Genomic DNA, 27,827 nt, shown 5'->3' with positions numbered 1-27,827 from the left:
CTGATTTGGCATTTTCCCTCAGAACTGCTTAACTTTTGCATTTGCCCAAGACCATTTTGCCCAGTTTCCTATTTTAGTTTTACCCAGTGATATTATTTATGTGTGTGTACACTTATGTGTGAATGTTTGGAGATTTTCCTTTATCTCTTATAAAAGTAGTGCATTAAAATAGTTTTTTCATGGAAAAGCTAGCTATATTGTGAGCAAAGGCTGACATACTGTTAGAAATGAATTTTTTCAATTATTTTCTCTAGTATTCAAAATTCCAAGCATGCACAGAAAGTAAAGGATGATACCATGAGATCGCATATACCATCACCCACATTCACTTGGTCCAATTTTGCCATCTACCTCCTTTTCCTTCTTTCTTCTATGGTTTTGTGAGCTCATTTTTTAAACTTAAAGATACTTATTTTATTTTTTTTAAGATTTTATTTATTTATTCATGAGAGACATAGAGAGAGAGGCAGAGACACAGGCAGAGGGAGAAGCAGGCTCCATGCAGGGAGCCTGACGTGGGACTCAATCCCGGGTCTCCAGGATCACACCCAGGGCTGAAGGCAGGCGCTAAACTGCTAAGCCACCCAGGGATCCCCTTATATCCATTTTATTTTTTTATTTTTATTTTTTTTTAATTTTTATTTATTTATGATAGTCACACACACACACACACAGAGAGAGAGAGAGAGAGAGAGAGAGAGAGAGGCAGAGACACAGGCAGAGGGAGAAGCAGGCTCCATGCACCGGGAGCCCGATGTGGGATTCGATCCCGGGTCTCCAGGATCGCGCCCTGGGCCAAAGGCAGGCGCCAAACCGCAGCGCCACCCAGGGATCCCTAAAGTTTCTCTTTAAAATAGATATAGGGATGGCCTGCTTCTCCCTCTGCCTGTGTCTCTGCCTCTCTCTCTCTCTCAGTGTGTGACTATCATATAAATAAAAAAAGATAAAGAGAAACTTTATGCAACTCCATGAAATGGAAAACTGTGATCACTTGCCATCAGTAGAATGTAGCTATAATAATAAACACAATGAAAACCAAAGTTATTAAAAATTAAGGAAATGAATAATAAAATATAAAAATAATAATTGATTTATACAAACACATATCTAAAAAGTTTTTTTTCAGTAAGAATAATGGAACAACATATGATCAATCAGTAACAAACGTCTCTTAAACTCATGGTCTCTTTATTTAAGATGAAGATTAGTTTCTAGAATAATAAAATGACTCTGTCTTTTGTTTTCAACATTATAATACCAAGAATCCTAACCCTCAACACATATCTGCAACTGGAAAGGAAGGTGAAATATATTTAGGTCTCTTTTTAGGTTTCAGTGATACATATTTATACCTACTTTGCATTATGAACAATTGTCAGCCTCTGACAATGTATCACTGAAAAGAATAAAAGTACTGAAGGTTTAAAATATTTATGGGAAAAAATAAAAAAATAAAATAAAATATTTATGGGCATCCTGTATAATATGGGTATCACAGATCCACCTCAAGATTTAAGGATCTGTAAGAGGTCACAGAGAACTGAGCATATAGTTGTACAGCTATGCTTTCACAGTGAAAGAGTATAAAACAAAATCAGCAAAGGGACATGGGGTAAAAGTCCAGAGAAAACAAAGTTGTGACAATATGTGTGAAATTTTGTCTCCCAAGGAAGCTCATCAGAGACTCAATACTCAAGATTTTTATTGGAACCTGGTCATCACATCCTTAAATTTGATTACCAAGAAGGAAAGCAGGTGTTCAGTATCAAGTGTTCAGCGGGTGTTCTTATTGTTTTCATAAACAGTTTATGCACCATGAACCACTATTATCAGCGGTGAGAACCCTTCTAAAATCCCAAGTTCCCAGGCGCTAGTAAAGTCCTACTAAAAAAGGACTTCAAGTCCACTTAAAAAGTCCTGCCTACAGGACTTTTTAAGGATAGTAGTCTTAGATCTGCTACATTAACTCTTTTCTGAAGACATAGCTCACCACTATACTATCTACTTTGGTCTTATCCTAAGTGAAAATATCTATGAAATTACAGTTTTGGTGTGCTTTTTATGTGTAATTCAAATTGAAATAAGTATATAGCTATTAAAAGTTTAAATGTTGAGTACCTGGATGGCTCAGTTGGTTAAGCATCTATCTGCCTTCAGCTCAGGTCAGGATCCCAGGGTCCTGCAACTGAGTCCTACATCAGGCTCCCTGCTCAGTGGGGAGTCTGCCTTTCCCTCTTCTTCTCTCCTTACTTGTATGTGCTCTCTCTCTCTTTTCTCCCCTCTCCACCCCCCTCTCTCCGTCTGCCAAATAAATAAATAAAATCTTTTTAAAAATAAAAAAATAAAAATTTAAATGTTAATGTGTGCACTGTCTCATACCTATTGGGATGGCTACTATTAAAAAAAAAAAACAAACAAACTAGTGTTGGCAAGGATGTGGAGAAATTGAAACCCCTGTGCACTGGTGGTAGGAATGTAAAACGACAAAGCCCCTACGGAAAACAGTTCCTAAAAAAATTAAAAGTGGAATTACCATATGATTCAGCACTTCCACTTCTGGGTATATATCCGAAAGAATTGAAATCAAGGTCTTAAGGAGATATTTGTACACACATGTTCATAGCAGCATTATTCACAATACCTAAAATATGGAAGGAACCCAAGTGACAATGAACAGATGAAGAGATAAGCAAAATGTGTTTTATATATATATATATATATATATATATATATATATATATATATACATGGAATATTATTCAGCCTCAAATTAGGAATGAAATTCCTCAGTATGCTACAACATGGATGAACTTTGAAGACATTATGCTAAGTGAAATAAGTCAGTCACAAAAAAACAAATACTATATGATTCCACTTACATGAGGTACCCAAAATGGTCAGATTCATACAGACAGAAAATACAATGAGGGCTGCCTAGAGCTGAGGGGAGTGGGGAGTTATTGTTTAATGGGTATAGTTTCAGAATTGTAAGATGCAAAGAGTTTTATGGGTGGATGATGGTGATGACTGTACAATAATGTGAATATTCTTTTTTTAAGATTTTATTTATTTATTCATGAGAGACATATATATAGAGAGAGAGAGGCAGAGAGAGAGCAGCAGACCTGATGCAGGGAGCCCGATGTGGGACTCTATCCCAGGACTCCAGGATCACGTCCTGGGCCGAAGGCAGACACCCAACCACGGAGCCAGCCAGGTATCCCAATAATGTGAATATTCTTAATGCCCCTGAACTGTATGTTTAAAAATGTTTGTGATGGTAATTTTTTTGAGAAAAATACCTAGAAAATTAGAAAAGAAGAAAAATGTAAAATTCATAATCTAAGCTTTCACTTTAGGAAACTAGGGGGGGAAAGGGAAAATTAAATCCAAAGTAAGCAGAAGAAAATAAATAGTAAAAATTAGAACAGAAATTAATGAAATTAAAACAGGATATCAATAGAGAAAATAAAAACCAAGAGGTTTATTGATAAACCTCTAGCCAGCCTAACTAAGAAAAAAAAAGAGAGAAGACACAAATTTCTAATATTGGAAATGAAAGCAGGGACATTACCACAAATCTCATGGGCATTAAAAGGATACTATAAACAGCTCTCTGCTCACCCATGTGATAACCAACATAAAATGGACTAATTTTCTGAAAGGCACAATGTGTGTAAACTCATACCAGAAGAAATAAACAATCTGAATAGGTTTATATATATTAAGTAAATTAAATCAATAATTAATAACTTGTCAAAACAGAAAAAGCCACAGGCCCAAATGGGTTTGCTGGTAAATTCTACCAAACATTTAAGAAAGAAATTACACCAATTCTCTACAATCTTTTCTACAAATCAGAAGCAGAGGGAATAATTCCTAATTCATTCTGTGAAGCCGTCATCACCCTATTGCCAAAACCAGACAAAGGCATTACAAAAAAGAAAATTACAGACTGATATTTTTCTTGAATAGAAATGCAAAAATCCCCAACAAAATATTAGCAAGTCAAATCCAACAATGTATAAAAAAGAATCATACCCCATGACCAAGTGAGATTTATTCTAGATATATAAGCCTGGTTCAATATTCAAAAATGAAATAATATAATCCATTACATCAGCAGACTAAAGAAAAATCACACAATTATAGCCATACATGCAGGAAAAGCATTTGACAAAATCTAACACTCATTAATGATAAAAACTCTCAGCAAACTAGAACTAGAGGTAACTTCCTCAATCTGATAAAGAGCATTAACAAAAAACCTGCAATAACATCATATTTAATAGTGAAAAATAGATGCTTTCCCACTATGATCAGGAACAAGGCAAAGAGGTACCTTACTGGTTTACAACCTGGCCCCTTCACAGAGGGCAAAGAGAGACTGAAGAGGAAGACTATTTCAGATTAGTAGGTGGCAGCTTCAGTAAGCTGAAAGGTTTAGAGGTTGGTTTTGGGCAGCCACAAGAGAAGTAGATCTCTATACTTACCCACCAGAATCTTAAAAATTTGTATAGAGGCCTTAACTGGGTTCAGTCACATATACCATCCAGATGGTCTCAACAACACATTACATCTCAAGGCTCTGTCCTTGGGCAGCTTCTAGTACAGGGTGGGCAAAGAGCACACACATTCCAAGGATATGGGAGGTGGAAAGGAGCCTCTGATTGCCCAGGCCCAGCTCATGCGTCGACTGGCAGTCATGTCCTCCTAGTAATCTCTGCCAATGTCCCTTCTAACACCACTCTTTTTCAACATCATACTGGAAGTCCTAGAGAATCTAATAAGGCAAGAAAAGGAAATAAAAGGTATACAGATTGGGAAGGAAGAAATAAAACTGCCTTTGTTTATAGATCACATAATTGTTTATGTAGAAAATCTGAATAAAGTGGCGAAAAAACTACTGAAACTAGTAAGTGATTATAGCAAGGTCATAGGATACAAGGTCAATACACAAAAGTCAATCACTTTTCTATATAACAGCAATGAACAATTGGAATCTGAAATTAAAGTCATAATACCATTTATTTTTTTATTTTATTTTATTTATTTATGATAGGCACACAGTGAGAGAGAGAGAGAGAGAGGCAGAGACATAGGCAGAGGGAGAAGCAGGCTCCATGCACTGGGAGCCTGACGTGGGATTCGATCCCGAGTCTCCAGGATCGCGCCCTGGGCCAAAGACAGGCGCCAAACCGCTGCGCCACCCAGGGATCCCCATAATACCATTTATATTAGCACCCCCCCAAAATGAAATAGTTAGGTATAAATCTAGGAAAATATGTAAAAAATATATACAAGGAAAACTCTGGTGAAATAAATCAAGGCAGAACTTTAGAAATGGAGAGATATTCCATGTTCATGAACAGAAGACTCAATATTGTCAAGACGTCAGTTTTCCCCAACTTAATCTATATATTCAATACAACCCCAATGCAAATCTCAGCAAGTTATTTTGTGCACATCAACAAACTGGTTCCAAAGTTTATATAGAGAGACAAAAGACCCAGAAGAGCTACTACATTATTGAAAAGAAGAATAGGGATGCATGGGTGGCTCAGCGGTTGAGCCTGCCTTTAGCTCAGGACATGACCCTGGAGTTCCGTGATCGAGTCCCACATCAGGCTCCTTGCAGGGAGCCTGTTTCTCCCTCTACCTATGTCTCTGCCTCTCTCTTTCTTTCTCTTACTCTCTCTGTCTCTCATGAATAAATAAATAAAATCTTAAAAAAAAAAAGAGAAGAACAAAGTTAGAGGACTGACACTATTAGGCTTCAAGACTTACTATAAAGATACAGTAGTCAAGATAGTGTGATATTGACAGGGGAACAGACAAATAGATCAATGGAACAGAAAAGAGTCACAGAAATAGATCCACAGAAATATAATCAACTGATCTTTGAAAAAGAAACAAAGACAATACAAAGGAGAAAAGTCAGTCTTCAAAAAATGATACCATAGGGGAGCCTGGGTGGCTTAGTCAATTAAGTGTCTGCCTTTGGCTCAGGTCATGATCCCAGGATCCTGGAATCAAGCCGCATGTTGGGCTTTTTGCTAAGTGGGGAGCCTGATTCTCCCTCTCCCTCTGTCTCTCCCCCTGCTTGTGCTCTCTCTTGCTCTCTGAAAGAAAGAAAGAAAGAAAGAAAGAAAGAAAGAAAGAAAGAAAGAAGAAAATCTTTTTAAAAATGGTTCTGTAACAACTGGACATCCACATGCTTAAAAAAATGAATCTAGTCATAGACCTTACACATTTCACAGAAATTAATTCAAAATGAAACTTAGACCTAGATATAAAACACAAAACTGTAAAACTCTTAGAATATAACATAAGAGAAAACCTAGATGACTTTGGGTTTGGTGATGGCTTTTTAGATACAACACCAAAGGCACAATCTGTGAAAGGAAGAATTAATACGCTAGACTTCATTAAAATTAAAAAGCTCTACAAAAGATATCATCAAGAGACTGAGAAGACAAACGACAGACTGGGACAAAATACTCACAAAGGGCTTCTTCAAAGGGTTATTATCTAAAACAAAGAACTTCTTAAAATTCAACAATAGAAAAAAATTAACAAGCTGATTTTAAAATGAGGGCAAGATTGGAACAGACACCTCACCGAAGAAGATATAAGGATGGCAAATAAGTGTATAAGAAGATGCTCAATATCATTTGCCATTAGGGAATTGCAAATTAAAACAGAAGTGAGATAGTATTGCATGCCTGTTAGAATGGCCAAAATTCAGAACACAGACAACACCAAATGCTGGTGAGGACATGAAACAATGGTAATTCTCATTCATGACTGGTGGGAATGTAAAATGGTGCATCCATGTTAGAAGACAGTTTAGCAATTTCTTTCAAAACTAACCATACTCCTACCATAAGATCCACCCATTGTGCTCCTTAGTGTTTACTTCAAATGGGTTGAAAACTTATGTCCATACAAAAGCTTGCACGTAGGGACACCTGGGTCCCTCATCAGGGTCCCCACGAGGAGCCTTCTTCTCCCTCTGCCTGTAGCTCTGCCTCTCTATCTGTGTCTCTCAAGAATAAATAAAATCTTAAAAACAAAACAAAACAAAACTCGCATCCAGTTGTTTATGGCAACTGTCTTAATCCATTTGTGCCACTACAGCAGAATACCATACTGGGTGGGTCACAGACAACAGAAATTTATTTCTCATAGTTTTGGCGGCTGCGAAGTGCAAGATCAAGGCACTAGCAGATTTGGTATCTAGTGAGGACTCACTTCCTGGTTCCTAGACAGCGTCTTCTTGTTGGGTCCTCACATGGATGATGCGTTGAAGGAACTCTAATCCATTCATTAGGGCTCCACCCTAATTATGTAATCACCTCACAAAGGCATAACAAAAACCCAAATATCATCCCTTTGGGGGTTAGGTTTCAACCTATGCATTTGGGGTCAGGGAGGGGATACAAACATTCAGTCTATAGTAGCAGCTTTATTCATAACTGCCAAAACTTGGAAGGAACCACTAGCTGGTGAATAGATAAACTGTGGTGTATCCAGACAATGGAATATTATCCGATGCTAAAGCAAACAAACAAACAGTTATCAAGTCCTGGAAAGATATGGAGGTTTCTTAAATGTGTATTACTAAGTGAAAGATGTCAAACTGAAAAGGCTCCATGCTATATGATTCCAATTATTGGACATTCTGGAAAAGGTAAAACTATGGAGACACTAAAAAGATTAATGGTGCCAGGGGTTTGGGGAGAGGTGGGAATGAATTAGAGGAGCACGGAGGATTTTAGGGCACCAAGACTATTCTTTATGATAATGTATGGTGGATGCATATCATTATGTATATGAGTAAGCATACATGCATACATATCCCGTTACATATGGGGTTTGTCAAAGCCCATAGATTGTACAACACTGAGAGTGAAGTCTAATGTGATCTATGGACTTTGGGATAATGATTAGTTAACACAGGCTCCTCAGTTGTATCACATGTACCACTCTGGAGGGATATGGAGAGTAGGGGAGGCTGTGGGATATGGAGACACGGGTATTTGAGTACTCCCTGTACTTTTGGCTTAATCTTGCTGTTCATCTAAAACCACTTGAAAAAAAATCCAGTCTATTTAAAACAAGCAGACAACAGAAATACTTTGTATGGCAAAATGCTATGCACGAGGGGTTACTACTGCTTAAAGAGGCAGGTACTATACTTTGGGGGCACAGCCTGGCATTTCAGTGAGATTCTTAGAGACAGAACATCTTTTGGAGCTGTTTTTTTCTTCTCTGAGTAAAGTCAATGTGCTAGAGGCCAAGATTAACACCTTTATGACTGTGGCAGCCAGCTTTCCTGTCTCCTTTCCCTCTGCCCTGACACAGCAGTAGGCAAATGCATCAGGCAGGGAAAGCTTGAAACTTCCCGAACTAACTCCTGGGAGAATTGTTAACTGCAGAACTGGCCTTGGGCCACCTCCCCCTCTGGGTTACTTGAAAGGAAAGTAATTTGAGATGTTTTCGAAACACTTTCCAGCTTTGAGCTTCTATGATCCTTCTTCTAATTTTTCCAGTGGTCCTTGCATTCTCTGGCTTCTAGGCCTTCAGACATGTGGCTCCTTCCACTAGGACTACTATCTCCACTTGCCTGGCTAACTGCTGTTCTGCCTTTCTGGTATCACTTCGGGGGAAGTCCTCTTGGCCTCCCTAAACAGAATTAACTGCCCTTCTCCATGGGTGAGAGCCTTCACCATCATCTGTTCCTGTGCTTTTTTTTTTAAAAGACTTTATTTATTTATTCATGAGAGAGAGAGAGAGGCAGAGACACAGGAGGAGGGAAAAGCAGGCTCCATGCAGGGAGCCCGACGTGGGACTCAATCCCTGGTCTCCAGGATCACGCCCTGGGCTGAAGGCAGCGCTAAACCTCTGAGCCACCCAGGGATTCCCCCTGTTTCTGTGCTTAAAATACTAAAAAATCAGTTTCCATTTACTTGTGTCTTCCCCACTCTAGACTCCCTACTGAGTGCAGAGTGTTGTAGGTATCACACAAACCACACACACACACACACACACACACACACACACACACACACTACACGGAGTCTGAGGTCCAGATTTTCTTGGGGATGGCCCAGCTCTGTCTCTGCCTGGGGAGCCTCCAGACCCAAGTTCTCTGGGGAGGGCTCTGCTTCCAGAAACACTCAACCACCAGTTAGAAGGTGCGAGTGGAAAAAGATCTTTCATCAGTGAAGGAACAATTTCCATTATTAAAAGAATAATCAGTGTTAGAACTTACTTGCAACAGAGCCTTTCTAAAGGACCACGGAGTCACTTTAAGTGTGATCTCTCTATGTATTTGTTTTTAAAAATTTACCAGAGGGAGGATTTAAGATCTGCAGTCTCCTAGTCCAAGGATCTCTCAAAGGCTAAGGCAAAGGATCAGAAATGATAATAATTAGAGCAGAACTTTGAGCACTTGGTTCGGAATTTCCCATTGCATTGGCAGGAGGGCAGGCACCTTCTGTCCTGGCACCTTCCTGCTGTCTCGGGTTGGCCAGGTCCAGCCTGCACCTTTGTTCAGCTCCGCCCAGTACCGCCTGGCTGTGGCCTCTCTGCCCACCGGCCTCAGAGCCAGCTCTGCATGTGTCGAGATGGGGCTGCCCCGGCCAGTGCTGTGGCTGAAGAGGCTCTGGGTCCTCTTGCAGGTGGCTGTGCAGGTGGCCGTGGGCAAAGTGTTCCTGAAACTGTTTCCCGCAAGAGTCAAGCAACACATCGTGGCCATGAATGGGAAGAACCCCCACTTTTCCTATGACAACTGGGCCCCCACCCTCTACAGCATGCAGTACTTCTGGTTTGTCCTGAAAGTCCAATGGCAGCGACTAGAGGACAGGACTGAGCCAGGAGGTCTGGCCCCCAACTGCCCTGTGGTCCGGCTCTCGGGACAGAGGTGCAACATTTGGGACTTCATGCAAGGTCAGGAGACTGTTACAAGCTTGAAATGTGCTTGGAATTGGGGTGCCAGAGGTGGGTGGGGAGGTGGGTTGGAAAGTCCTGAATTCTCCTACTCTAGCTGCTTCTTTTTTGGGTGCTTATCTTCTTCTCACTTCCTGAAACTGGGACTTCTAGATTCTGTTCTTCTGAGTGGCATCACCACCTTCCCAGACCCTTAACCCACAAACCAGCCACCCTGGCCTTCAGCTCTTGCCACATGCTCTTCAGCTCTGTGGGGTCAGCTCTTGCTTGCCCGTCAAACTGCTGCTCGGCGACACTTCCCTGGCTCCCCCAGACTAAGCTAGCCCCTCTTCTATGCTTTACGTCCTCCAATTTTCTTTATTTATCCGACCTGGTAGGTAGTGATGTGTGGGTGTTTGGTTCATGTCTGCCACCCTCACTGGCCTGCACACTCTGAGCAGGCGAGGCCCATGGTCTAACCCACTTTGTGCCCTGGTGGCTGCTGCTCCACAGTGGCAGGTGCTCAGTGAATATGTGTTGAAGCTCTCTCTCTCTCTCTCTCTCTTCCCCAGGCATACCAGTTCTATTGATTTGGGGTGTCATCGACCTCTCTTTCCATCCTCACAGTTCTTTTCCTCCTGCCAGGCCGCCTTCCTCCTCCTCCCCCTCTTCCCACCAAATTTGTGACTGCCTGCCAAATCACCCTTCCACAAGCACATGCCTGGCTCACCGACCTGCACTCAGAAGGAAGCCTGGGCCCAGCTCTGTGTTCAAAGCCCTCCCTGGGCCAACTCCCACTTCCCACCCCAGGCTCACCTGCAGGCTTCCCCTCATGCTCTAGCCTCCACAGGAACTCCTGGGCCTTGCGTGCCCCTGTGCTTTCCCTTCTCTACTTTGCTGATGTTGGTTCTTCCCCTCAATCACCAACAGTCCCAGAGCCCTCATCTTCAGGGGCCTGCTCCCATCCACTCCTGTCCCATGAGCTGTCTCAGATCCCTACAGCTAGACATGCACTCTCTCTGCTGAACTCCTGGCTCTGTGTCTGCCCTCTCCTTGGACTCTGGTTCTTCCCACCCAGCATCTGGCTGCCGAGAACAAGTGCTTTTTTTCCTGCCTGATGGGGAGCCTTGTGACAGAACTGTGTCTGATTCATCTCTGAATTCCCAGGACCTGGACCCAGCAGATAGAGTGGAGAAGGTCCCTGAGGCAGTTGACTAATCTAGGATTTTCCTTCCTTCCTTCCTTCCTTCCTTCCTTCCTTCCTTCCTTCCTTCCTTCCTTCCTAAAAAGATTTTATTTATTTATTTATTTATTTATTTATTTATTTATTTGGCAGAGAGAGAGAGAAAGAGCACAAAAGCAGGGTGGGGAGAGGGAGAAGCAAGCTCTCTGCTGAGCAGGAAGTCTGATGTGGGGCTTGGTGCCAGGACCCCGGGATCATGACCTGAGCTGAAGGTGGACACTTAACTGACTGAGCCACCCAGGTGCCCCAATCTAGTATTTTTCAAACCACATTCTTTAGAAGCCAAATACCACAGATATGCTTTGCCACATTAAGTTTCCTGTTTGAAGTAATTTGGGAAACCCTGCACATCATACTCTCCTCCTGGAAATTCATAGAGCACACAAATATTTAAAAAGCTCTAAGAAGCCCTGAAGCTTAAAAACTAACAAAACTTGGAAAAACTGATAAAGTACTGACTGATTTTCCTAACATACACGACCCCCAACTCTCCATCTGAGGAAATGGCCATTGTCATCACCCAGGTTCCAAAGAACACCCTTTAAGAAACATTGACCTAATCCAATCCTCTCACTTTAGAAGGGAGCTGGAGAACACCAAGAGGCAGAGGTAGCAGATCCAGGGAGTGACCAAGTCAGACCAGAGTCTGGGCTTCCTCATTTCATTCTCTCTAGTGCTCCTCAGCAAGCATTCATGAGCACCTCCTCTGTGCCTGGTGCCCCACTAGATCCAGGCACTCGGAGTTTGGTAAGAGCTTGCTCCTTCCACGGGTTTATGGCTTCATTGCACAGAGGTAGATGTGATAAATAAATCCTCACAGTTCTGTGAGATGTGGGACACTGTAAAGGTATATAAAGTTTGCCTGCAGGGCTTGGGAGCTTTCCTGGAGGAGGTGGTTTTGGAACTAGGCCTTGAAAAATGAGAAAGACTTTTGTAGTTTGGGAAGGGAAAAGTATTTCAAGCAGAGGGAAGGGAAAGAGTTTTTTGCTCATGACTTTACAACTGCACTACACAAAGGACCTCCTTTTATTCAACATCCACTAAGTGACCACTGATAATAGGAGCTGTTGAGAATAACAGCTAAATTTTATTGAGTGTCTACTATGTGCTAAGCACTGTGCTAGCACCAGGTCAGTTCACTGGATATCAATCATCTAGTGACCAGTGCCATGAAGGCCAACTTGCCTCATGGTCAGTTTACAGAAGGTACTTGCTTCTTTTAACTCTTCACTTTCAATGGACCAGTTTATGTTTTAAAGACTGTTCCATTTGTCTCTGGTCCCGGCTATTGCACCTGAGACCCAAGAATGGAGAGAGAGGGGACCAAGAGACAAAAGAAAACTCTACCTGTAAAACAGAGTTGACTTTCAGCACATTGATCCAGAAATAATTGTACTGAATGGTCCGGAAATAGTAGGCGCTGGTGGTACAGAAATCAATATGACCGGTGTCTCCCCTGGAAAGTCTCAAAGCCCAGAGGGGGAGATGGTACAGTGAGAGAGGGAACCAGAGGGTTCTGGAAGAAGTGGGATAGGGTAGGGAGATGGTCAGAGGAAGGCCTCTTGGAGAAAAGGCTGGTGAGCCAACTGTATAGGGACAGTGAAGCCTTGGGATGGGTAGGGAAGAGGGAAGTGGCGAGCAAAGCAGGGCAGAGGAGAGGAGCCACAGAAGTCCGAGGTGTGGAGGAGCATTGGTCAGTTTGGCAGAAGCGGGACTGTGGGAGGCATGAGGTGGTGAAGGATGAGGCTGAACACATGATCAGAGACCAGTGCTTAAGGGACCTTATGTGTCTTGCTGAAGACTCTAGACTTCATCCTGAGGGTATTGGTGAATTCTAGAAGGATTTTCAAGCAGGGTGTTAACAATGATCAGGTCTACTTAATAGAAAGAGGTCCTATAACTGCTTTGGAAAACCACCAGCCACTAAAAAACTCTGATGTATACTTTGGATATAAATCTGAATTCATTTTACAGCCACAGACTGAAATGTCTAGAAGATTCTATGGATAATCTAAAGCAGTTCTTTTGTTTTTCAGATGTGAAGGCCCAGAGAGGTAAATTCCTTGCTCAGAGTCAGTCATACCAGGAGTTCTTATAGAGTCTGACCTAGAACTCGTGGCTTCTGACTCTCTCAGCTAGTGTGCCTTTGGTTGTTGGATAAGACAACAGAGGCTCAGAGAATTCCCAGCTGCCTCCTCTCTTCTGCATGTTCATGCACGTGTACACACATGACACACACACACTCCCAGACACACACACACACAGCAAAACATGGACTGACTGGTGTGTTGTGATAGGAAGGCAAGTCTAGATAACTTATTTTCTAGGTACTTGGGAGTTTATATAAAACTGGATTTATTTCAGTCCTATTTATTATCTTCTAAAATCTCTCCAAGTGTACTTAGGAGGTGTCATCTAGTAACGATAAATGGGCTTTTGTCTGCTGACAGAGAGCCTCGTACAGGGGTTAATTTACTGGCCTGGAGGTCATGATGGTGGATTCAAGACCAGCTACTACAAAGCTGTTTTCCCATTTACACAGACAGGTTGGACTTGACAGTACTAGCCCAGTATTTGAAATGGTGTTCTCTGCACCGTGACTTGTGCACACAGGCAGAGTGCCAGTCCTCTGTACCATCACCCCCTTGCACTCATCCTTCCTCTCTGCTATCACAAAAGTGGGGAACTAAGTTTAAACTTTGCCCTTGATACTGATCACTGTACCCAACCACACTATAAATAATTAAACACAAGGCTCTGTCTCTTCCAGTTTCCTAATTAGCGAGTGTTGAATTTTCTTTTTTCCAATTAAAAACAAAATTCCAGATAGCTAATATTTAGCACTGGTCCTGACCTGACGACTTTTGGGTTCTTATCTAAAACATGATTTTCTGGGGTCACTGGAGGCCAAGGGCTGGCCACTTGGCCTTAACTGGCCTCTGAGCCTACCCTGTGAGGCCTGGCAGCCCTGTCACATGGGCGAGGGCTTGTGTAATCAACCAACAGGAACTGGGGCCCACTCAGTGCCCCGTAGGGCCTCTTAGGAGAGAATCTATAAGCCAAGGACAAGGAGAGCTTTGTATCTCCCGGTCAGCTTTCTCTTCAGGTATTGAAAAATGAGGACTATATAACCAATTGTTTCTGTCTTTACATGGCCACCAGGAAACTCAAATGTTAGTTCAGTTATAATGAATGCATGGGGCCTTAAGACTGCTGTATTTGTTTTTCATCTTTCCCTCCTGATCTCTGCTTCCCAGAAGGGCATGATTATTTTTTTTATTAAAAAAATATTTTATTATATGTGTAGGCTGCTTCAAACTCATTGCACAATAAGGTGAGCATATAACTAACGAAAATAACCATCAGCAAGCTAAGATGCCCTCTGTTCCCCTCCATCAGCAAGTCCTGTCTGTTCCATCTTTCACCTTCTCTGCAGCTTACACACTAGCCCGGGCTCCTGTTATCTCTCATGTGCGTTTCTCTGACACCCCCTAACTGGATGCTCCCCAATTCCATTCTCATCCTCAGGCCTTTCTCCATAGAGTGATCTTTAAGTGTAAATCCAACCATGTTTCATTATACATCCCTACCGTAGGAGTCAGGGTTCCAGCCTGCAAGCCGCAGGAACTCACTCTGGCCTTAGTCACACACCTATACATACAAAGAACACATTAAACAAAAACAAAACAAAAACAAAAACACATTAAGTATGTGTTGCGAGATCCCCAGAATCAACCACAGCTGGAGCACTGGGCCGGGTCTGTCTTTTTGCATCAAAAGTCTGCTGCCAAGGTGGTTGCCTTGGGAATCAACTGCCCCCACCCCATCCCCAGCCCAGGACTCACCATCCCAGACAGGGGCACTGCCACTGGGCCGTGGATGAATTCTGCTGTGTCAATTACTCCAGAGCCAAAGAGATCTCTGTGGGATGGTCCAGTCACCCCAGCCTGGGTCACCGCTTATCCCTTGGCTGCCCGGGACAGAGAATAGACCAGGACCCTCTGTCCTCTGTCGAGACAAACCCTCCGATGGGAGAGCCTGCCTCCCTGGCCTGTACCTACCTCTCTCCAGTCCTGCCACTCATTACCCACCCTCCCTTACTTCCGGCCCCCTCCCCCGCCTAGCTCTGGTCATAGTGGCCTTGCAGGTCTTTGGACACGTGCCAAGCTCTGCCTGCCTCAGGGTCTTTGTACAGCATAGAGTCCTTTGGTCTGCAATGCCCTTCTCCCTCTGCCCATGGCTGGCTCTTTCTTAGCCTTCACTTCTCAGGTTAAATGGCGTCTCCTCGGGAGCCTTCCCAGACCCACCTGTCTAAAGCAGGTCACTCCTTTATAGACTCTTTTGTAACACTTATCACAAGTTGAAATGACCACATTTACGTGTTTACTTGTTTTTTTTTTTTGCCATGGAACAGACCTCAAATGGCATGCAGGCCGAGACCTGCTGGCCTTGTTCTGTGCTGAATCCCCAATGTGTGGCAGAGTGCCTTGTACACTATAAGTGCCACATAAATGCTTGGAGGCAGAAGGAGAGTGTGCCTGGGGACATGAGGATGAAGGAGGGGCAGGCTCTGCCCTCAAGGGGTGACAAGTAGCCTGGTTGCATTAAGCTGTCTTCAAATCCTTAATCATTTTACCTTTGAATTTGCATTTTGTAAGTGAAACCTGTTGGGACAGTAGAACATGCCAAGGGGGTTGGAGCTGGGCTCATGCAGGATCCTGCCCTCTTACTCCCTAGGAATGTTCTCCACGACCCCCCCCTTCCACCCTCAGATGCAGGGCTCGTCCAGCCTTATCCCCACTCCTGCCCTGTGACTGCCCTCGCTTTTTGATCCCAGAGGGGCCCGAACACAGGCAAGCAGAGGCTGGGGTCAGGTGTATGCATCCTGCAGCATCTCATGGCAGGACGTGGAGGCAGCTGTCCCCCGCCTGGGCCCACAGTGCTAGGTGCAGGTTGTCAAGTGATGGGGTAACAGGGTAGGAGAAGCCTCTCGTCCCCTCTCTGCCCCCGTCAAGGGACCCAGCATGTCCCTGAATGCACTTGTTAGACCCTGTGGGGTGGGTGGTGGGCATATGGATAAATGTCTAGCTCAATTCCTGTGCTCCAGGCCGGGGCAGAGTGTGTCAGTCTGGTGGCTGGAGGGAGAGGGAAACCAGTGGCCCAAGGCCATGACACACACACGTGACCACCGAGTTTGGGGGGTGCTGGGTGACCATGAGGGTCCACACTCACCCTATGAATATCCCTATGTCTGTGCAGCACGCAACACTAAATAGTAGCTAGAAAATACCATGCCAGTGCAAGAGAGAAGCCATGGAAGCAAAGCAAATCTTTTTATTTTCATATATTTAGTGGCACTTTGCTCCCTACTTTGTGAACAAGGGATCCAGGCTTTACATTTTGCATTGAGTCAGCAAATCATGTAGCCAGTCTTGCCACCCTCCCAACCCCGGCCTTCATTCTCCATTGCTGCCTCTTCCACTTGGAAGCTCCAGGACCAGATAGCTGATACCAACAACTTATATTTATTGAGTACCTACTATGGGCCAAGCACCATTTTAAACCTTTATCTATACTACCTGTAATCCTCATAACAACCCTATAAGGTAAGTATTATTATGCCCACTTGTGAATGAGGAAACAGGTGCTTTGAATGAGAAGAACACTGAATTGAGAGTGTAGAAGCCACAGTATTAATTTTAACTACACCATTGACCAGGTGTGTGACCCAGAGCATGTCTGTAGACAAGGAGAAAAATTGCTTACATTGCAGTACACTAATCTCATCACACGAGAAAATGGATGTGTGCGTGCCTTATAAATTGCCCAAGAGGGACTCTCATTATTTTAATTACCGCCTAGTGGCTGCAGGGGGTGTCCACTGAGACCCCCTGATGAAATCCCCTCATTGTGGAGCAGTGAAAACTGGCTCCAGCCTCTGCTAAGTCATGCTCTGTAGGCTTCAGACCCCCACCATGGCCTGGCTCCATCTTCCAGGGAAAATAAAAATCATAGAAGTGAGAGCATCTGGAGCAAAGGGGAATCAATGTTGTGTGTAGGGGATTGATGGTTGATGGTTCCGTTCCTGTTTCAGGCAACAGGCCATTGGTGCTCAATTTTGGAAGTTGTACCTGACCTTCATTTCTTTTCAAATTTGACCAATTCAAGAGACTTATTGAAGACTTCTGCTCCACAGCAGACTTTCTCATCATTTACATCGAAGAAGCACATGCATCAGGTACAGAGAGACTCCCTGTCCCTGCCTCTTCCTACCTCCTCTCTTCCCCCCCCCTGCTTTCCACAAGTACCCCACCCCCACCCCAAGGTTGGGAAAGGGAGAGGAAGAGGAGGGAAAGAGCCACTATTTACTGAGATCTGCTATTTTTCAGTTCCTTCTGGATTTACCCACCACTTGCTAGCTCCCCAGTCTGTGCTTCCAGCCCGGTACACAGAGCAGAAAACCTAGAGGGGGGGCCTGGGTGGCTCAGTCAGTTGAGTGTCTTACTTAGACTCAGGTCATGATCCCAGGGTCCTGGGATGGAGCCCTGTGTTGGGGCTCTGAGCTCAGCGGGGAGCCTGCTTCTCCTTCTGCATCCCTCCCCCTGCTCATTCTCTCTCTCTCTCTCTCTCTCTCTTCTCAAATAAATAAAAATCTACAAAACAAACAAACAAACCTGGAGTGACAGGTCCAGCTAGCCAAGTTCCCAACATTTTGAAGGGATGAATAGGAAAATCAAAGGAGAGAAGCTAATAGGAATTTAGTCCTGAAATGTCACAAGTGAAATGACTGCTTTATGTCTACATGTGAGATCCCTCCTAAGATTCTCCAAGCTCACAGGGACACTTTGGTTCATCCTGGTCAATTGTTCCCAATTGGTTCTTTTTTTTTTTTTTTTTAAGATTTTATTTATTTATTCATGAGAGACACAGGCAGAGGGAGAAGCAGGCTCCCTGTAGGGAGCCCGATGTGGGACTCAATCCTGGGTCTCCAGGATCACACCCTGGGCCGAAGGCGGCGCCAAACCGCTGAGCCACCCAGGCTGCCCCCCAACTGGTTCTGATTGAGCATCTGATGGTTCTGATTGAGCATCAGAAGCAGGTGGAAGGCTTGTTAAAACAAACTGCTGGATTCCCACTCCAGAGTTCATCAGTCAGATCTGGGATGGAGCCTGAGAATTCACATTTCTGACAAGCTCCGGGTGATGCTGAAGCTGCTGGTCTGGGAACCAACCTTGGAGAACCCCTGCCCCAGGCTAGCTTTCACCTAGGGCAGGCATTCTTCTTCCTTCACCCCTGACGGGTGGTCATACACCCTCATTACTTCACAGGATATCTTGTTCCTTTGCTGGACAGCTCTGTTGGGGAAAGCTCTTCCTGAAACCCCTACAGCCTATGGTGTAAGCCCCTTAACTTCACAAAATGATCAGATACACCACTGTCTCTCCAATTTTCAAGAGGATTGAACCCATGAGAGTGGCCCAACTCTAAAACCCAAAGATTGAAGAAGGCAAGAAGTCACGTGTGGCTGGGTGGGACAAGTGTCATGTACTCGGCATCTCCCACAAGATTCGTCTGTCTCCCAGTCCTTGGCAGACCCCGTGTCGTGGAGCTCAGCAAAAGGAGGATGAGCGAGTGTGGTTAGGCCAGTATTAGCTTTGCTGGTTTATCCGTGTGTTAAGTGTAGGTTGCTTCCATTATCAGCAAAGTTGGTCCAACAGTGTTTTCTCCAGTACAGTCCCTGGATCCCTGATGTCAGAGCCACATGGTGGCTTGTTAAAAATGCATATTCCAGGGCCCCACCCCAGGCCCATTGCATCCGGATACATCCAAAGGATTGAGAACTTCTTTCAACTTAATACTCTGTTAAGTATAACAGAGTATACTCTGTTAGCTGGCAGCTAAGAAAGAGCATTTGGGCTCTGTCAGGTATCTGTGGTCTTCATGGCTGGCAGCTAAGAAAGAGCATTTGGGCTCTGTCAGGTATCTGTGGTCTTCATGGCTGAGAAGACATGATGCCTTGATGTCATCATAGCTGACAGCATTTCTCCAACTTTGGCATGTGCTTCAATGACCCAGGGACCTTCTGGATCAGCAAGGCTGCAGTGCTATTCCCCATGTGATGATTATGCTGCTGGTCCAGGGTCTGCACTCAGAGTAACAAGATCCAGCTTTAATCTCCAAAGGAACAGGTTGTAAACTGCAACAGGAGGGGTGGATCGTCACAGAAATTGTTTCTGGTCCTGATACCTGCCTCCTGACCCATTTCTCCTGGGATCAGCCCAGGACGAAACTTTCCAGAACCCAGGGCTGTCTATCTCAAGCCAATGAGTAAAGAACTTCCTGACCCTGTTCTGATGCAGACCAGTTTCTTGCCTCTGTGCTCTGCCAATCCTTGTTCGGGCATTTCTTCCTCCTCCCCACCTCCTTCCCCAGGGTATTGTTTCTGTCAATCAGATGTAAGTGGGCATGGCTTGAGCCCCAGAATTAAAATGCCCAGAGCCAGCATCCACCAGTCTCACAAGGTCTTGGGTCTGTGGCCCAAATCAGTTTCCCATACAACACATGTTTGTCCAGGGGAGTTATAGGAGGCATGAAGCATGGTGGGAAGAACATGGACTTCGGAGTTTCAGACCTGAGTATGGGTCATAGCTCTAACACGTGCTGGCCACATGCTGGCCACAGGACCTTGGGCAACTTACCTTCTATGCCCATTTTTGTGACCCTGAAATAGGATGATAACACCAACTTCACAGAGTCACTCACCTGACAATATTTAACGAGTACCTACCATGCGCCAGCCCTGTGCGGAGCCTAGGGATATTGAGAGGAAAGATACACACAGTTCCTGCCTCTCAGGAGTTCGCTATTAAAGCTGGGGAAGTGAGTCACTGCTCTTCTCCAAGGCTCTGTATTCTCAGCTACAGAATGAGGGTGGGAATCCTAGCTTGGCCTCCCCTAGGAGGTTGTTGTGAAGCTCCAAGGAGCTAATGGTTGCACAAGACAGACTACCTCAACATGATATAAATGTAAGCTGGTGTTATCATCATCTACAGTTTTCAGGTCTTGGGATGGGTAATGGTTACTTTAAACTGTAGCCAGGCACTTGTATCTTGGTGTGAATTTCTCCCGAGAGCTGGTTTTTCTTGGAGGGAGTTTCCTGAGCAGGGGACTTTGAAGCACTGAGGAGATGGAGCCATTTCCGCCGATAGACTTAACTTTCTACTGCCCTGGGAGGCAGCTATGACTGTAAAGACAGACCATGTGGCTTCTGAAGGAACTCATGACCACCTTACCTGGGCCCCAGGCTCCCCAGGAATGGGGCAAGTAGAAGGGCAAGGTCAGTAGCACTTTATGGTTATTTTTTTCAGCCCATTAACTAATTAGTACCACTTCCTGTGAGGAGACAGAAGGGCATGTTGGCAAATGAGGCCAAATGAAAAACCCCTTCCATTTAAGTTAAGCAGCCTTAAGTGGGTTCGGTTGGGGCACCTCCAGAGCAAAGTAGCAGAATACCTGTGGTATAGAATAAAAACTGGGAGCTTTCCCACCTGTCTGTTATTTGGGGCAGTGAAGCAAAATAAACCAGCATTTTTCAAGCAGCTTCTGTGAACCAGAGCACTGTGAATTCCATACAAGTTGCCTCATAGCCAACTGCAACACTGGTCCTATTAATACCATAACAGATGGGGAAACTGAGGATTTAAAGAGCTTTCAAGAGCTTGCCCAGTATCACAGAGCTGAGTGTGTCAGGGAAGGCTTCCCAGAGGAGGGGGTGTTAGAGCTGTGGTTCTCAAAGGAGGGTAATTTTGTCCCCCAAGGGACATCTGACAATGCCTGGAGACGATTTTGGTTGTCAAAAACAAATTGAATGGGTGAGGGGGCTGGTGCTACCTATATCCTGAGGGTAGAGGCCAAAGATGCTACTCAACACCCTGTAACACACAAGATGCCGCCCCTACCACCAAACACCAATAGTACCAATGTTGAGAAGCCCTATGTTAGGGTTGAGGCTTAAAAGGACAGGAAGGATCTCAAATACAGAAAATATGGTAAGGAGACAGGAAAGGGGGAGGTCAGCTTCATTTGAGGAGGAGTCACTTCAGCTAGATGTGGAAGGACCAGCAGCAGTCATGACGAGAAGTGGGAGGGGGGAGAGACGGTTCGGATCATTACGTGTTTGCTAAGGCGCTGGTTCTGTAATTGGTTTTTAAGCAGAGAAAAAAATCTGATTAAATTTTGTGTAAATAATCATTGTCAGAGATTTTTGGATGATGAGTTAGAAGGTGACAAGATCAGGAGGCAGGAATATTTCTTAGGAGTTGAAAGTAAGGGTCCTTGTCTGGGTCGCAGCTGTACTTGGCTAAGAGCTCACCCTAAGTGGCAGGCATCGTGAGGCCCTCCGTAGAGCTAATATCAGCTACGGCAGCAGAAGTCCTAGGAAAGAGAAGGTCCTACTCTCCTCACACTGTGGATGGAGGCAGCAGGAGGACAGGGTGGAAGTGAGGGTTGTGGGGGTTGTGGGTCAAGGAATCCCAGGTGTTTCACCCACCTGGCTGGAGCAGAGGCTGGAGGAATGCAGGTGAGACAGGCCAGTCACTGAGGAGCTTGGGATTTATCCTGAGGATGATAGGGAGCCATCAAAAGACCTAAGCAGGAGAGTGACACTGTAAGATGTGCGTTTCGGGAAGAACATTCTGGTGGAAAATAATTAGAAGAGGGAGATTGTCTAGACTCTAGAATGATAGTTCTCAAACTTCGGTGTGTTGTTAAATCATCTGAAAGGCTGTGAAAACAGATCAGTGGGCCCCATTCCTGGTCAGTCTAGGATGGGGCCTGAGAATTACCAACAACCCCCAGGTGATGCGGCACTGCTGGTCTGGCCAGAATGCACGTAGAAAACCGTGGCTCTGGACACTTGCCTCTCAGAGTGTGGTCCAGGGACCAAGTAGCCTCAGCTTCCTGGGCACCAGCTAGACCCTCAGCGCTTCCCTCAATAGACTGTGTCAGAATATTCCTTCTACAAGATCCTCTGTGGTTCAAATGCACATTTAAGTTCAAGAAGCACTGGCCTAGTGGACTCCCTCCTGCTGAAGAGCCAAGTTCTCGGAGTCAGGAGCCCTGGGCTTCAGTTTTGGCTCAGTCAGTAACTCCCTATGACATCTCATGTATTCACCTGTAATAGGACAGTGGGCTGAGTCACGGCCATGGGCTCCCCTACCTGGGACTCTCAGTTCAAGGGGGTGGGGGTGGGGGTGGAGGCATGTAACCTGTAGGAAAATGTGTTGAGCCTGTGAGCCCCCCCCCCCCCATCTTTTGCTTCTGTAGATGGCTGGGCCTTTAAGAACAACGTGAACATCAGGACTCACCAGACTCTCCAGGACCGCCTGCAGGCAGCCCGCTTGCTGCTGGACAGGGCCCCCCCATGCCCCGTGGTGGTGGACACGATGAGGAACCAAAGCAGCCAGTTCTACGCGGCCCTACCAGAGAGGCTCTTCGTGCTCCAGGAGGGCAGGATCCTCTACAAGGTGACTGGGGGCGAGGGGCCCAGGAAGGGCACAGGCAGACCTGCATTCAAGCCGCTGCCCAGCCATTAACTGGCCATGAGACCAGGGGCAAGTCCTCTCTTAGAGTTTCAGTTTCTTTTTCCACAAAATGGGGGTGCTGCCCCCCACCTTACAGGGGGTGAAATAATTCACAGGGATGCCCCTAGCATTTGTTTTTTTAAGATTTTATTTATTTTTTCATGAGAGACAGAGAGAGAGAGAGGCAGAGACACAGGCAGAGGGAGAAGCAGGCTCCATGCAGGGAGCCCAACGTGGGACTCGATCCCAGGTCTCTCCAGGGTCATGCCCTGGGCTGAAGGCAGCGCTAAACTGCTGAGCCAGTCCCGCTGCCCAGCCCCTAGCATTTGGACAGAGCTGCAGCCTCTGGCTGCCTTCTGAACCCAAAAGATTGGCCTAGCCCTGGTTCAGAGAAGGACACTGACTTACCCAAGGTCACACTGCACCCAGCTCTGATTCCAATTCTAAATCCTTCAGATGGGATGGGCCAGGAGTAGGAGGGTGTGAAGCTGCTCATCTCCGAGGCAGGCCTGATCCTGGAGGGGGTTGTGGGAGGTGGGAGCAGAACAAACCTGGGGGATCCCTGGGTGGCTCAGCAGTTTAGCACCTGCCTTCAGCCCAGGGCATGATCCTGGAGTCCCGGGATCGAGTCTCATGTCGGGCTTCCTGCATGGAGCCTGCTTCTCCCTCCTCCTGTGTCTTTGCCTCTCTCTCTCTCTCTCTCTCTCTCTCTCTCTGTTTTGTGTGTGTCTTTCATGAATAAATAAATAAAAATCTTAAAAAAAAAAGAACAAACCTGACAGTTAGGAGCTGGCAATACTGAAGCAGGGATTCAAGGCAGGAATTGAGTCTTGGCTTGCTTTCTGGTGATTGTGCCCGCTCAGGGCTTCCAGCCTGGCCGGGGTCGGGGATGCAAGCACATCCCTTAAGAGGGCAGAAACTGTTTCATAGCTGCTGAAGGGATTTCAGACCTTGGAGAGCACATGAAGCCCAACCAGGTGGCTGCTCCTCAGTCCATGGGTCATGCTACTTCTGCAGATGAAATGAGTGACAACGTGCAGATGAATCCCCAAGATGCCAAGGTCCACAGCACAAGGACACTTCAGGTCCTTCTTCCTTTCTTCTCCCCAGAGACATGCTCTAAGATGGCATGACTGAGGCCAGCGGGGTTAGGCCCTGTGGAAGTACTGGCAACACAGAAATGAATTGAAAATGGCCTGCCTCTTACTTTGAGTCTAAGGGTTAAAGGAAGGTCACACAGAGTGCTCCAGTGTCCCAAGGACTGTGAGACTCCAGAGCAGGGATCACCAAACCTTTTCTGCAAAGGACCTGCTTATAAATATTTTAACTTTGTGGGCCAAATAATCCCGGGCACGACAATTCAATCCTACTGTTATAGCACGAAATCAGCACAGACAAGATGTGAATGGAAGAGTGTGAGGCATCAGGACAGATTTGACTGTCAGATCGTAAATTTCCTGACCCCTGAGGAAGGGTAGGCTCTTCAGAGGTGGTGACAATTGCTTGGGCCTTAAAGGCTAGAAAGCCCGCCTAGTGAGCAGGGTGAGTGAAAATCATTACAAATCTAGGGAAGAGGATGGGCAAAGGCACTGAGGCATGTTAGGGCACGGCATGAATGGAGAATTGGGGGCATTCGGTGACAGGGGTCTCATTCTGTACCCAAGAAGTTGAGCCTATCTCTTAGGGCAAAGGAGAGCCATTGACAAGTTTTGAGCAGGAGAGAGGCATGATCGGATCTGTATTTTATTTTTTTTAAAGATACTTATTTATTCATGAGAGACACACAGAGAGAGGCAGAGACATAGGCAGAAGTAGAAGCAGGCTCCCTGCAAGGAGCCCAATGTGGGACTCCATCCCGGGACCCCAAGATCACAACCTGAGCTAAAGGCAGACATTTAACCACTGAGTCACCCAGGTGCCCCTGGATCAGTATTTTAGAAAGATCATGGGCTACTGAGTGAGGCATGGACAGGAGGGAGCAGGGACTGAGGACGGGGATAGTCAGGAGGTGCACAGCTGTCCAAGTAGGAGGTAAAGAGGGTTGAACTAGGGCATTGGGACTGGGGAGGCAGAGGTAGTTCTGACGTAGAATGGGTGGAACTTGCTGTGAGGGGTAGAGAGGATAAGGCCTGTCTGAAGGTCTAATTATGGAAGAGCAGCTTATTTGTATAGACCCCTTTGTCCTTTTGAAACTATTCACTTTACCCCCTCCAGTTCTCCTCCTATATCTCTGTCCAGTGTGCCCCTTAAATGTTGGCACCCCTGCATACCCTCTTCCTGGGTGATCTCATCCACCTTACAGTTGCCTCTGCCACTGACGACAGCATTGTGACAAGTCTTCCATAGCCGTCACCAGCCCCGTTCTCTCAGCTAAGCTCCAGAGCTACCTATTCCTGCGGGGCAGAAATCTGGGAATGCTGATTCATTTCTCTTGCAGGGTAAACCTGGCCCTTGGAACTACCATCCCGAGGAAGTTCGTGCTGTTCTGGAAAAACTCCACAGTTAGCCCGGAAAGATCCCCCAGTTCTATAGGTGATCCACAGGAGGGCTCAAGTCCTGGCTCTCCTCCCAGCCCAGGTGGCTTTTACCTCTTGACCCATGTCACTAGCTCAGATTGGTCTGATCTAACCAAACAATTGTACTCAGGAAACGAAGCAGCGAGTAAGCTGAAGGTTAAAGACCCTTCACCTCGATGCTGCCCCCATGGTGGAGACCACAATTGCACACTGTCCCCATGTGAGAAAGGTCCCTCCCCTCCGGCATACTGCTGGGGTGTGCGGTCTGTCTCCAGCCACTCTGATCCCACGTGGTCAGATACAGCAGTCCTCATGTGAGTCAAACTCATTTTACCAAATCTGCCGTTTATGGACACCATCATCTAAGACACTAAATTGGCTGTTAGAACCCAGCATGGGGAGAATGCCAGTTGCTTAGAGAGAGAGATGAGGAATTGAAAGCTGTTGTACATTTATGCAGAAGCTCATATTCGAAACTATTTCTCTGATTTCTTTGCAAGTCTCCTGATGGTCATTTGTGTTAGATTACATCAGACCAATGGACAACCATTGGTATTCATCTGTTTTAACTCTGCTTCTTTTCATGTTTGTCTATGACGGCCACAGCCTAAAGCACACACAGCTGTGACTTGATTTGAAAGAAAATGTTTTAAGATGCAGCAAGCTAATACAGAATGATTAAAATATCTCAGGCTATTTGAGACGGCTTCGGGGTGATCTTTACATTTTCTTTTCCAATTTGTGTCAGCCTGTTTTATCTTGAGTTATAGCCGAATGTAATTTGATCAGCAAAAATACCATATGCTGGAAGCGCCTCATTTGGTGGGAAGAACATTCATTCTCCGTGGGTTACATATCAAATGTCACTTTGTCTTGTGAACTCCAGCTAAAGAATGTTTCACATTGGAATCCAGCTACCTTCATAACATGACATAAAAGAATGGACGTGGGAGACAGTTTTCTAGCATGAAAACACATTCTCCTTGGCTCTGCCTTAAGTGCTACAATGTTAACACTATGAATGTTGCTATTTTATTCTTTAAAAAAACTTATTAATTAATCATCTACCAGGTAGACCATGTTCAGATATGTTAAGTCATCTAATCTGTATTTATTTCAAAGAGGAGATTATTATCCCCATTTTACAGGTGGGAAATTAAGACTCAGAGCTAAGGAATTTGTGGAAGGTCTCAGAACTAGTAAGCAACAAGCTGAGATTCCAACTCTACCTCTCACTTCAAGCCAGAGTCCTGGCTCTGCTCTGTGCTAGCTTTGTGACTTTGGCTAAGCTGCACTGGTACCCTGAACTGTAAAGAGGGATACTGGTGGTGCTGGCAACATAGAGGAATTGTGAGTAAAGCACTCAGAACTGTGCCTGCCTTGGAGAAAATGCCATAGGTGTGCTGGCTTTTATTATTATAAGTCCGTTCCACAACTGCCTCCTTGGGCCCCCTTTTTAGGGAGTCGGGGATGGAGGGAAGGCAGGACAGCAGGGGCCCTGAATAAAGTCTTCATCCTGCCCAAGCAATTGCAGGAATGAGTTTGTGAGGGTCCACTGAGGGGGAGTAGCTGTGCAAACAGCAGGACCAACGTACAGCTGGGGACTGTCCCTCCAACGTGCTGATTCCATACAAGCATTTAGCAGAGAAGACCATGCTTCTCTGGGTCACTCCTCAGATGGTCTCCCGATTCATGCCTGGACAGTTTTCAGAGGAGTTTTCAGAATGTTAAAATAGACCCCAAGCGTCCCAAGTCAGTTCTCTTCAGCTTAAAGCTTCAGGCATTCATTGGGCCTTGATTCTTTTTCTGGATGCTAAGAAATGCCCAGAGGGACCCAGTCCCACGTCACCCCACGGGAGACAAGGCACACACGGCAAAGACCATAATTCAAGGTGCGTATGATGGGGAAGTGCTGAGATAAAGGCTAGCTGCTCCGGGAGTACAGAGGACAGAGCAATCCTGCGGAGCCAGCCGGGTTTGGGAAAGCCTGGCAGAGGTGGTGGCCTCTGGGGTGGGCTTCGGGGGGGCCCAGGCCTTCCACATTCTGTGATGGGGACCTGGAGAGTACAGGAAGGGCAAAGGACACTTGAGAGAACTGCACGGCCGAGGTCGAAAAGAACATGTGCAGGCGGCGGCTCAGGGGGTCTGGACTCCAATCTGCTAAACTGGCCTCGGACTATTTCATTCCTGGTCAGCTCAGGCTGGAGTTTAAGCAGGTCTGTTAACATATCTCATGCAGCGTGGTTAGGTGTCCACTGAAGGATTCAGCATTCCTAGTCTGCCACAGAGATGACATCAACGAGAGTCTCAAGTAGTTTTTCCAAGAAGGGCACATGGGGGCGCCTGGCTGGTGTGGTTGGCTAAGCGCCTGACTCTTGATTTGGGCTCAGGACCTGGTCTCAGGGTCTTGAGATCGAGCCCCATGTTGGGCCCCGCGCTCAGCGGGGAGTCTGCATGAGTCTCTCTCTCCCTCTCCTCTGCCCCTCCCCCCACTCTCTCTCAAGTAAATAAATCTTAAAAAAAAAACAGAAGGGCACCTGGATGCTGTACTCC

The 27,827-nt window shown here is 45.6% G+C and overlaps 1 protein-coding gene across 1 annotated transcript; it reads left to right on the top strand.

The window, feature by feature from the left end:
• The first annotated feature begins 9,474 nt into the window (after nt 1–9,474).
• DIO1 (iodothyronine deiodinase 1) lies at nt 9,475–25,970 on the top strand. The gene is made up of 4 exons (XM_041770816.1): nt 9,475–9,954; nt 17,271–17,414; nt 22,502–22,701; nt 25,196–25,970. The coding sequence occupies exons 1-4, from the start codon at nt 9,633–9,635 to the stop codon at nt 25,262–25,264; spliced, it is 735 nt and encodes a 244-aa protein (XP_041626750.1). The 5' UTR covers nt 9,475–9,632; the 3' UTR covers nt 25,265–25,970.
• Nucleotides 25,971–27,827: the final 1,857 nt, after the last annotated feature.

The sequence above is a fragment of the Vulpes lagopus genome, chromosome 10 (genome assembly GCF_018345385.1).
Source record: "Vulpes lagopus strain Blue_001 chromosome 10, ASM1834538v1, whole genome shotgun sequence".
Lineage (NCBI taxonomy): Eukaryota > Metazoa > Chordata > Mammalia > Carnivora > Canidae > Vulpes > Vulpes lagopus.
Note: the sequence above shows the minus strand (reverse complement) of the source record. Positions and strands in the feature narration are given on the sequence as shown.